This window comes from Chiloscyllium plagiosum, unplaced genomic scaffold (genome assembly GCF_037043375.1).
Source record: "Chiloscyllium plagiosum isolate Xiang-an unplaced genomic scaffold, Cpla_swu_hap1 HiC_scaffold_22, whole genome shotgun sequence".
Lineage (NCBI taxonomy): Eukaryota > Metazoa > Chordata > Chondrichthyes > Orectolobiformes > Hemiscylliidae > Chiloscyllium > Chiloscyllium plagiosum.
In genome coordinates, this window is record NW_028270160.1 from 50,676,156 (window position 1) to 50,688,868 (window position 12,713).

General features: G+C 37.7%; 1 protein-coding gene across 5 annotated transcripts in view; it reads left to right on the top strand.

Annotated features, from left to right (window-relative positions):
• Positions 1-12,713, top strand: part of sgms1b (sphingomyelin synthase 1b) — a 113,715-nt gene extending 101,002 nt beyond the window's left edge. For all 5 annotated transcript variants that reach the window (XM_087999048.1, XM_087999051.1, XM_087999049.1 and 2 more), the window contains 3 exons: positions 3,130-3,283; positions 8,323-8,489; positions 11,078-12,713. In XM_087999048.1, the coding sequence (XP_087855174.1) occupies positions 3,130-3,283; positions 8,323-8,489; positions 11,078-11,263 (507 nt within the window). In that variant the 3' untranslated portion in view covers positions 11,264-12,713. The remainder of the gene's footprint in view (positions 1-3,129; positions 3,284-8,322; positions 8,490-11,077) is intronic.

The window sequence follows — 12,713 nt, forward strand, 5'->3', positions numbered from 1 at the left end:
TCTGGCTTCTAACAATGTGAAGAATAGTGAAGAGAGCACTTAAATTTTCAAGGGAAATCTCTTTAGTGATTTTAATATTTCTTTAATCATTTGCAGTGCATTTGCTGCTATTGTTGACAAACGTACTAGCTATCAATATATCCACAAACAGGGTTAGTGATCTGTTTATGTTGGTATTGGGCAAAACTGGGAAAGCTAGATTATTCAACAGAAGCAAATGGCTGGAGAAATTCAGCAAGTTTGTCAGCATCTGTGAAGATAGAGAAAGCAGATGTAACATTTCAAAACTTCAACTCTGTTTTCTCTCCACATATGCTGCCAGTGCTGAAAATGTGTTGCTGGAAAAGCGCAGCAGGTCAGGCAGCATCCAGGGAACAGGAGAATCGACGTTTTGGGCATAAGCCCTTCTTCAGGAAGGGCTTATGCCTGAAACGTCAATTCTCCTGTTCCCTGGATGCTGCCTGACCTGCTGTGCTTTTCCAGCAACACATTTTCAGCTCTGATCTCCAGCATCTGCAGACCTCACTTTCTCCTCAAACATATGCTGCCAGACCTAGTGAACTTCTCCAGCAACTACAGTTTTTGTTTCAGATTTCCAGCATATGCAGTTCTTTGTTTTAAGGTTGATCAGGTAGACAGATCATTAACATCTTATCTTACAGGTGACAGTGCTAATGATGCAGCACTCCTTTAGCACTTAGCTAATGTGTCAGCCTAGGAAATGTGTTCAAGCGGACTCGAACATATTGCTTTCTGAATCCTGATGCTAGGTCAAGGACCAAAAGGCACGAATAATTCTGAAACATATTATCATTAGTTTAATAAGAAAGTATAACTGACGAAGCATAGATTCCACTGGCCACAGCTAAGGAACAAATGTGCAAGATTAAGGATGTACTCTTGTAGCGGATAAAACTTTTGATCCATCAAAGTTGTGCCCACATTAACAAATGGAAAATCAGGATATTAGCCAGAAAATATAAGGCTGACATACAGAATGTTTCAATAGTCAAAAAAATAGTTGTCTTAAAAAAGTTGAGGGTTTAGAAGCCAGCTCAAATTGCTACACCATAAGAGTTGGCCAGAGATGACAATTGGGAAGGCTGCTGGTATTAAAAACTCGGAATGGTAAGAGCCAACAGTAAACAAAAATGATGGCTTCACCTTTGCCTCTACTGAGCTTAACAGTTAACATTGTGCAAAGCAGTGTTGAAATAGAGGTGTGAAGTAGGAAGGTAAAATTGGATGTTATCAGCATATGTACAGAAACTAGAGCTCTTTTGATGCAGTGGTTAGTGTTTGTATCTGAGCCGGGAGGCTTGGGTTCAAGTGCCCCCCCCGCCCCGCTTTGGAAATGCATCTGAACAGGTTGATTTTAAAAGACATCAACATGTAGAAACCTACTATATTTGCTTGAGTGTTAGATATTGAACACCCTTCGTATCAGCTCACAAACTTGCTCAAAAGCAGGATCAACCAAATAACCACACTATTTTTGATCAGTGCAAATATTCAAAAGCATCTTTCCTATATTTTTGAAAGAAAAGCAGATGTGCTAGAAACACTGAGCAGTTCTGGCAGCATATGTGGAGAGAAAAGTAAGGTTAACATTTAGAGTCCAATGATCCTTCATCCGAACTGACTCTACAAAGGGTCACTGGATTCCCAACGTGTACCCCGTTTTTCTCTTTACATGGGCTGTTGGACATTCTGAACTTCACCAGCACTTCACATTTTTATTTGATTTCCAGCGTCCACAGTTTTGTCTTTGTCCTTCATTTGAAAGGAATGTGATCTCCATTATCATTTGGATTCCTAGAAAGTGGTAATGAGGTATGAGATTGCAGGCAAGAAGCAACATCCATGAGCAAATGCTATAATAGGAATTAAATCATACTGAGAACATTAGTTTCTTTAAGTTTCTACATTGCTTTCATGCCAAGGCTGCAATTATTTATTGCCAGGACCTTGTTGCCTGAGAAGGTGATTATTGGCTGCTTAGAGTATTAATTTTTTTCATACTTGTGCAGCTTGTTGGGCAATTTTAGAGAGCATCAAGAGTTAATCAACTAAAACCAGATCTGGTTTCCTTCCCTAGAGAGCATTAGGTAACATCCATGGTCATCTTTCTTATTCTGAAGTCAGTTTACAAATTGTCTGATTTATGGAAGTCAGTTTTGGTAGTAGAATTTAAACTTGGTCTTTTGAGCTATTTATTAAATCAAAGATCTACTTATTTCCCCTATTCATGCACCATGCAAATGGGAACGTTGAGGAACACATTCTGTTCTATGGTCGGAAATGAACAAATGATAGGACCTAGGTAAAGGCTTTAATCGCACCGATATGGTTTGTCTAGATCTGAAGTGATGAGAGAGGATGTTGCAAAAATATGACCACACTTGTCAGTTAATTCCCCTTCTGATTGTGTTGTGTTACTTGCTGTTGCTCTTAAGAGCAACAAATTGATTACATTGTAAATGTATGCAACTTGATGCCATAGTACCAGAAATATAAAGTTAGTTTGATTTTAACTAGTTTGGATGTTTTGGATCGTAGTGCATCTGAGAAATGTCTGAAAAATAATAAAGTACAATAGCATTGTGTCTTTTTAATATTTGCTGTGTTGCAGTCTACAAACTAAGGAGAGAAAAACATCATGTAGTTTATTCCAACAAAATTCGTGAAAGCCATTTCTTTGAGGCCAGTAATTGGGGACAAAGTAATCGAGCGCTGTGCAAGGAAACAGCCTTTTGAGATGGGTCTGAGTGTGTGTATATGGCTAAATGCTGACCTAATTTGTATGTTAAGACAATGATGTGGAGTACTTAGTGCTTGGAGAAGGATTGAGTCAAACCAGTCAGCATCAATTAGCAACTGTTGATCACTACGTCATCACGAAGCCTGAATGGTTTCTCATCCTGGAGAATGCCCCTTGAAACACTCCAAATTTGCATTTCATTGAAGCAAAGTTATTGTACCCAGCAGAGTGCAAATAGTTTGTTGTGGTTCAAAGCAGGCTATTGCAAGAGCCATGTTGTTTCACGTTTTGTGTGTAATATTTGATTAGCCCAAGTAATTTTATTTCAGTTTGATTGAAGACATTTGTTTTTCTTTCTTATTTTGCAGCTGTTTGGAGATATGGAAGCACAGTTTAGGAGAATTATGAAGATGATAGCTGGAGGTGGGCTGTCAATCACAGGGGCGCACACCATGTGTGGAGACTACCTGTACAGTGGCCACACTGTTATGTTAACACTCACCTACTTATTTATCAAAGAGTGTAAGTTCCTTTATTTTTGAAAAAGAATTATGTTGACTATTTTTTTTTCTTTTTAAATTTGAATGTGTTTGTACTTTATCAAGATAGTTCACTGATCCTCCATGCCAAATTGAGGGGCAACAAGATAGTGGTTTTAAGGTGCTGAAGGTTCCCCAAAACCATAGATTCAAGTGATTCTGACATGTTTCCTTATGTCTGAGGTATGCTGGAATGATGGAGGTTCTATACTCTGCATTTAGTGATGAGTGAGAGCATTTCTTGATGGTGCAATTGAGATTCAGTGCAAACTTGATTTCGAAGTGCTTGTAACAGTAGAAAGCCAGACAGCTCTGTGGAATGCAAAGATCTTTATGCTGGTATCAATTTGTTCTTGTCGTTACTTTTTGCCCATTGAACAAGTGCAGCATATCACAATATGGAGCAGGGGTCACTGGCACACACACGCTACCAAATCTATAGTGTGCCACAAATTCCATTATTGGGAAAACAAGCGATTTTGATTACACCAGTCCTAATATTCCATTTACTGTAGTTTATCCTGTGGTCTCAGTGTACCTTGTAACTTTGACCGTTTCAAATTTAGCTCATCTGACATTAATGATGTAGCTTGTGTTACGGGTTCCACATTCATAACATTCCAATTAAATGTGTAGGCTGCCCAACAAGTTGCTCATTTGAATGCAAATTGGATTGCGGAGCCTCATTTCTTCTAATAATACATTGTTTTTTTCCCATTTCTAATGTTTGTTCTCTTACCAGTTTTGTTTTGTGCACTTACATATACGGCCATGCTTCATTTCTGTCAAAACTCCTTCTCAAATATTTGTAGTATGTTAACATTTCCTGGATGTTCTCCAGTGCCAAAGAAATTTAATGTGACTGTTTTAAAAAGCCCTTGAACTCTTCTGTTTTCATTGAAATGCAAATTCAGATTGTGCATGTTACTTTTCATGAAGCCATCATTGTTTTATTAATATTGCCATCAATCTAATTTTTTAAAACACACTTTAGCAGAATTTGAAACAATTAAAAGACCTTCATATGAATGTAGTCTAACAAGGTGGTAACATGTTGATTGACCTGTGCTGTTGAAAAATGAACTTTAGTGTTATCCTTTATTTCTGCTTCCTCAAGTCAACTTTGATTAATATTTGAGGTTTCATTTTGAGATTCTGGTCCCACTGTCTTTATAAGTTATGCGAATATTCCTTTACTTTCACTTTTTTTTTGTGGAAATGTACCAAATAAGTGTACCAAAAAATTTAAATAATTTAGCACTCCCAATAGCTCTGTGAATAGTGGACAAATTGATGCAATATAGATGCACATCACTGTGAAAGAGCCCAGCTTTGATTATGTTCTATGGACTTCAGTAAGGTGTTCGACAAGATTCCATGTGGAAGACTGATTAGCAAGGTTAGATCTCATGGAATACAGGGAGAACTGATCATTTGGATACAGAACTGGCTCAAAGGTAGAAGACAGAGGGTGGTGGTGGAGGGTTGTTTTTCAGATTGGAGGCCTGTGATCAGTGGAGTGCCACAAGGATTGGTGCTGGGTCCTCTACTTTTTGTCATTTACATAAATGATTTGGATGCGAGCATAAGAGGTACAGTTAGTAAGTTTGCAGATGACACCAAAATTGGAGGTGCAGTGGACAGTGAAGAGGGTTACCTCAGATTACAACAGGATCTTGACCAGATGGGCCAATGGGCTGAGAAGTGGCAGATGGAGTTTAATTCAGATAAATGAGAGGTGCTGCATTTTGGGAAAACAAATCTTAGCAGGACTTGTACACTTAATGGTAAGGTCCTAGGGAGTGTTGCTGAACAAAGAGACCTTGGAGTACAGGTTCATAGCTCCTTGAAAGTGGAGTCGCAGGTAGATAGGATAATGAAGGCAGCGTTTGGTATGCTTACCTTTATTGGTCAGAGTATTGAGTACAGGAGTTGGGAGGTCATGTTGCGGCTGTACAGGTCATTGGTTAGGCCACTGTTGGAATATTGCGTGCATATAGGAAAGATGTTGTGAAACTTGAAAGGGTTCAGAAAAGATTTACAAGGATGTTGCCAGGGTTGGAGGATTTGAGCTCTTGGGAGAGGCTGAACTGGCTGCGGCTGTTTTTCCTGGAGCGTTCGGAGGCTGAAGGGTGACCTTTAATGAGGTTTACAAAATTGAGGGGCATGGATAGGGTAAATAGGCCAAGTCTTTTCCCTGGGGTCGGAGAGTCCAGAACTAGAGGGCATAGGTTTAGGGTGAGAGGGAAAGAGATAAAAGAGACCTAAGGGGCAATTTTTTCATGCAGAGTGGTACGTGTATGGAATGAGCTGCCAGAGGAAGTGGTGGAGGCTGGTACAATTGCAACATTTAAGAGGCATTTGGATGGGTATATAAATAGGAATGGTTTGGAGGGATATGGGCCTGGTGCTGGCAGGTAGGACTAGATTGGGTTGGGATATCTGGTCGGCATGGATAGGTTGGACCGAAGGGTCTGTTTCCGTGCTGTACACCTCTATGACTCTGACTCTATTCAGAAGGGACCACAGCGGAAGCATTATTGTTAGTCTCAACCCCAGACCAGAGAGGAGGAAAACACAATCACACACGCCACTCAAATGATGAGCACTGTTTGACCAAGTATGGATGTTGTAGTTGGAGGGCAGTGTTCGAGTTGTCTCGCCTATTAATCTGTTCAGTATTTGTTCCCTAGGAATCCATAGGACAATTTTTCTAACCAAGAGATCAGAGTGATAACTATGTCCCAATTTGCACTGAGAGAGATCCCTCTGCCTCTTGTGTTTCTGTTCTTCTTTCTCTTAATTATTGTGACTTTCTTGCTGATCCTCTTGACACTTACTGTTGTCATATTATCACCCCATCATTTTGCCTTTCCTCTAGTTACATTCCATTTCTTCCCTTAAAACAGTATTCAAAGGCAATCAGTTGAGTTTTTTCCCTGTAAAGCACATTGCTGTACTGTTGCCATGGCAGAGGCAAATGTTACAGTGATGATGAGTTGAGGGGTTTTCTATTAAGAATGATTTATTTAAGACTTTAAGTGTCTTGGAACATTTTACATGTTATTTCTTAACCAGAGCAATAAAAATTTTAAATTCTCAATGTTTTTACATCAAATATATCAAAGTACTTTAAACAATTAAGTGCTTAGAATGTAGTCTCTGTTCTACAACTATAAAATGTCCAGGCATTTTAAAAGCCAGTTGAGATTGATGAAGAAAAAATGTTAATGTCGTGGAATTTATAATGAGCACTTGTAACAGCCTCACCAACCATAGATTGTTTTAACCATAGATTGACTTCAAATCCTAGTTGAAAGTGTTTGAAAAACAGTGAATGGAGAAATATGAACTGAGCCAAGCTTGTTGCAAATAATGAGCAGGAGATGAAGGATTATGATACCTTGGGATATGAGAGAGTAGACTCCGATGCATAGGCAAACTGTTCAAGGTACTAAAATTACTGGAGCGGCACTGGGAGAGCCAAAGTGTAGAAGTGGCGCCCCAGGAATACAGCAGCGATACACTTGTGGATATTAGTGTTTAATGTGCACAGAGATGTCAAGATATTTTAGCAATATACAGCAAAATGAATATAGTAGTATAAAAAGCACCTTTAACTAGATTGGCCCCTTATGGATGTTTTAGAAATCGGGTTGTACAGATATGTTACAAATCCACTAAGGAGGAAGTGTGAGAAAAATCTTGTGTAACTATGTAACCAATGAAAAAGATTTTGGGAGAGTTGGGAAGAATTAATAAGTTTGGACAAGTACTGGGCAATTCGAGCAGTTGGAAGCAAGAAATTGTCTATATTGTATCTATGTAGGATTTATATTGTATTTTGAAAGAGTTTTATTTTCCTTATCAATAATATAAATAAAGTACTGATAGAGCAGTGGGTAAAAACGATGACTGAGATGCTTTAGTTTTGAGTGGTGCTGGAAAAGCACAGCAGTTCAGGCAGCATCCGAGGAGCAATAAAATCGACGTTTCAGGCAAAAGCCTTTCATCAGGAATACAGGTTGTATACACACTAATCTAAACTCGGATAGAGCAGTGGGAAAATGCTGGTGCATTTATGCTGCTGTAAGCAATTGATCATTACAAATCAGCACTATCAGTAACACTACTGAAGGTGTTGTCATAAGGTGATGTAAGATCAAGAAGTAAAAAACATTGGTCATAGAGGCACAAAGTACGGCACAGAAACAAACCCTTCGGTTCAACTTGTCCAAGCCAACCAGATATCCTAACCTAATCTAGTCCCATTTGCCAGCACTTGGCTCATATCCCACTAAACCCTTCTTACTTGTATACCCATTCAGGTGCCTTTTAAATGTTGTAATTGTACCAGCCTCCACCACTTCCTCTGGCAGCTCATTCCATACCCGTACCACCCTCTGCCTGAAGAAGTTGCCCCGTAAGTCCCTTTTATATCTTTCCCCTTTCACCCTCAACCTATGTCCTGTAGTTCTGGACTCTCCTACCCCAGGGAATGTTGATACCCAATGATGTTTTGATACATACCACACAATAAATAGTCACATTATCAACAGAGATTTTTCATGTATTGTCTTCACGTTTTATGAACCTACAGTTTAATGGCTATAATGCATATTATTTCTATCACTTCATTTGATAACTACATTTCTTCACATTTTGTATTTAAATACAAAGTACTCACAGGTACTTGGTCTCTTGGGCATCCTTTATTTCAATTTTTCAACTTGGGTTGCACCTTAAGTTGCCTGAGCTCTTTAAGTTCTGGAATTCTCTTCCTAAATCTTTTATACCGTATTTTCCCCCTTTCAGGCTTCTTAAAACCTACTAACTTTGACCTCGTTTATCCTTATCTGTCTTAATCTGCTGTGGTTCTGTGATACATTTTGTTTTATAATGCTTCCTTTGGGAGATGACTTTGGGAATTTTTATTACATTGAAGACACTGTGTAAGTAAAATCTGTTCATTGGATTTTAGACCACTGACATTTTAGGAAATAAATTTCCGTTTTCTTTCAGATTCTCCAAAGCGATGGTGGTGGTATCACTGGTCTTGCTGGATTCTCAGTATTGTTGGGGTTTTCTGCATTCTTCTCGCACATGACCACTACACTGTGGATGTAGTAGTGGCATATTATATTACTACACGTCTTTTTTGGTGGTATCATACTATGGCCAACCAAGAAGTAAGTTCCTCCTTGTGAAATCAGTATATTAGCAAAGTTTGTTAACATATTTAAATAAAAACTCCTGCATCTATACAACAAAAAGTCCTCTTTGAAATGTGTATGTCTGTGGCTTAATCTGGCTCTATCCCAACTCTGACTAAATTGGATTACTTACATCTTCATGGAATCTGTGGGGTGGTCTGCTTTATTTATATTGCAAGCTGTAAACTGAATGGACCAGAAATGAGAAGGTCCTGGTTTGGACCTTGCAATATAAATGCAATACATCTTGTGTAAGATGACATATGTTCTAATCAAGAATCCTTTAATTAAAAAATCTCTTGTCCACCGATAACATGCATGATCAGTCACCTTAGCTCCCTCAGTGGGAAACTTGACTTTTTAATGTGTGCTGACTCTTCCACATGCTGCGACAACTGCACACATGGAAGGGAAGTGGGAGAGTGAGAGCCAGAGAGAAGAGAGTATGGCCTGGAGGGATGTGAATAGCAGTGGAGAGTCCAGAATAGAGCGGCATCCAGTCCAGGAGCAGGTGAGCCTGCTCTCCCTGTAGTCTACCATATCATTTAGTGCAGTGATTCACAATTAAGATGGCATTTGCCTTTCAACCTCCCTTATGAATAACCTCAACTTCTAGTGTATTTAATGACTGTGTAAGATGTCTCTGGTGGAAACTTAAATATTCAGCTATTCAAGATGATCAGAATTTGAAACTAGTGTCTGGAGCAAAGTGAGAATATCACGCACTAATCTTTAAATGGCTGACCCTGATTACGTTGATCTAATGAATGCATGTTTGAGGATTATCTATTATCCATTTAGTCGTCTCCCTGATTTAATTGCTTATATTGAACTCAACAAATGTAAGCGGTTAATTTTTTTTCAATGTTATATTAAGGCTGTCAGTTCCTTTATACACAAAGAACAAGTTCCTGTTTGCTTTTTGCTATTCTCTCATCCTTCTGGGAGAAAAATAAAACTCTTCAGCTGGGTTGAAATGCCATTCCTTTTAACTGTACAGAAAGGTATCGCTACATTTCTTCATCACTGCAAAATGGTTTGGTTATAATGAGGCACAGCATGTTCTTTTGAAAAATCAAAAATAAGACAAGTGTATTGGCCTGCTCCATGAGGATTTAAATGTTTGTTTTTCTCAAGGGTTAGAATTTTGGTTCATTGTTGCCAAATAATTACTAATTCAATGCATCTATTAGGCTGAGGCAATTGGATTCCTTTTTAATTTGTTAACCCTAAATTCTGCTGCTGCACATTGACACATGCTGGGAGGTGGTTCTGGAGGTGTTATTGCTTGAATTCCTCCTCACATTGGCCATCCTTCACCTTTCAGTCTGAAGAGAATGGAGCTGAATTCTAGTAAACAGGCACCCATTACTTCCCTGGCACAAACAATAGACTAAATGGTGCAATTACTCATTTTGCAGGGACGGAGGGACCAGGAATTGAAGTGCACAGGTCTTTGAAGGTTCAGGACATATTGAGAGTGATTAAAGTAGCAGCTGAAGTCTTCATACATAGGGGCAATGGCTAAAAAGATGGAGAATTTTTATTAAACCTTTGTCACAACTAAAATGTTGATTCTTGTCAAACTATTGGGAAGTATGTGAAAGTTCCTGAGAGGCTGCAGAGGCATTTACAATGGGAATTCAGCTACAAAGTCTGCTTGGGAAACCTAGGCAAAGGGAAATGAAGGGAGATTTGACAGATTTGTATAATGCTGATAGGTTTAGCCAAATTAGACAAAGAAGCTTGTCCCATTAATGAATGGGACATAATAAGGGAACTCTGATTTAAGGTTTTGGGCAGGAAGGATATGAAAAAGAACATGTCTTTTTTAGACAGCAAGTGGTAATGGCCTTAAAGACATTTCCTACTAGAGTGGCAAAATAATTTCAAAAGAATATTGGGTGGGAGCTTGTGGAAAATAATCTTGCAGGAATCGAATACTGAAATTGTACTGTCTGGATTGCTCTACAGAGGACTAGCATGGCAGTTAATGCTCAATTTGGTGGTGTTCTAATTACTATTGCATGAGAACCTCTGTAGATTTTTTTTAAAAGTACACTGGACCTTCTGTGATCTTCAATAGACCCCTTTTGCTTGCTTCCACCATGTCATGTTCCCCAGCAGTGGGTCACCGATTAACATAATTGGGAGTTACAGAAGTTTTGATCCTCCATGTGTGTGTATATCGAACATTGTCTTGGTTTAGGAATGAAAGGAAATAGTGTTAGTAAATAAGATCTGAACTTTAGTGATCCTGTAAAAAGTAATTTAACAAAAAAATACTCCCCTGCTTTGACTTTAAGCACAAATATTCTGGCAGATGATCGGGAAGATGGTTAACTGGGTGTAAAAATATTAAAAGTTCCAGTCTGTTGTCAAAAGAATTTAAAGGCTTTCTGTAGCAAAATGATTGTAAACTGCTTGTTCAATATAAGACAATTTTGTTGAATTGCTGCATTCTCCCCTTGTATATTACTCCCGATTGTATAAGTATTTTATTTTTGTAAATTGTTCCCACAAGTATGATCTAACTAACATATTTAAATTATTTTCTTTTTAAGGTACTAAAGGAACCCTCCAAGACTAATTTTTTATCCCAAGTGTGGTGGTATAAGTTCTTTCGGTTTTTGGAAAGCAATGTTCAAGGCATTGTGCCTCGCACATATCATTTGCCACTTTCCTGGTCATCCATATCACAGTTCTTTGGGAGAAAAGTTAAATACAGCAGATTAGTGACTGATACATAACACTAGATAATCTAAGGGACTGTGCAAAGTGCTGAAAAATCCTGTTGAGCTGATGCCATAGTGAATTTTCTGCTAATTCATGTCCTGCAACATTCACTTTTACTGAAGTGTTCCAATTAACTGGTCAGCACTGTGATCTTTCCAAAGGACTACAGAGAACAAAAATGATTGACATGCACTGTATAATCTTCCTTTGTTAATTGTCTTTTTGTCTTTGGTATATGCCATAAACACAAAATCACGTTTAATTGTATTTGATATTAACTGCATCAGTGGCAATTGTGTCCTGTCTGCTAGTGTTTTCTTTCGCATATGTCTGCAAAGATGTCTGAGATAAATTGTATTTTTTTCAATCAGAAATTCATCTTTAATAATCCTTGCCCCAAAGACTGGGCTTAAAAGCCATTTTCTTAGCAATGTTTAGATATTAAAAAAAAACTGTTGATGAATATAACGATTAGGTTCTGTTTGCAAACAAATTCTTGTGCATTTTGGAACCATTGTGGCAAAAGAAACTTAAGTGCAAAAATGTTTTGTAGTAATCATTCTTGTTATTTATGTTAAATGAATGTGGCAGTGCAAAAAAATCTACACAATGGTTTTTCAAGTATTTAAAATGAGATCTGCATGGGATGGTGGACTCCAACACAAACATTATAGCAAGAATGAAATCAGCACTGAGTGGAAATTTTGACTGATTGTTTGTTTTTCTAGTGCCTTTTCTTGTCCTGATTGTATGGTCAATAGGTGGTCTCAGATGTAGTATATGAAAACTCAAAAAGCCTATATGTATATTACCTTGAGTATTGAGTTAATAATTAACTGTTGCAGAATTGCAAAATGTAAGCTCAACAGTGAGCATTCAGTTTTGTAGTTAATGTTTGTGCACACTCTGTCTTGAATAATTTGAGATATTGGGTGCAAAATAAAAGAAAATGGTAATATTCAATTTACTAACTATGGGCATGTCCTGTTAGATATATAACTGTACAGGTAAATTATTTTATTATATAAATGGGAAGTACAACACAGCAAATCTAACTGTTGTATTTCAACTTCCTTTTTACAGATTTTGCATTTTTCTTAAATATCAAGTCATAACATGAAGGCAAAAAAAAATAAATTTATGTACAGAGGTTAAAGTACTAGCAAAGTATTCATGCTCCTCTGACCCATTAGTTGGTAAATCAGCTACAAAGATATTCTATTTCTATAAATTTTATTATATTTGTGCAAATAATGCATGTAGTCTCACCCAAATCAAAAGTCAAGTGAAAATGAAGTCTCTATTTGCCAACGTGAGAAATAGTTTTTTATTGCAAATTATATGATCTCCATTCTGTATTTTATGTGAAAGAAAGTTCTTTTCTGTAGTTTTGTGTATTCACAAGGTGATATTTGTATTGTAAAACAATTATGGTGAAGGATAATAAAAAAGCTTTAAATGTAA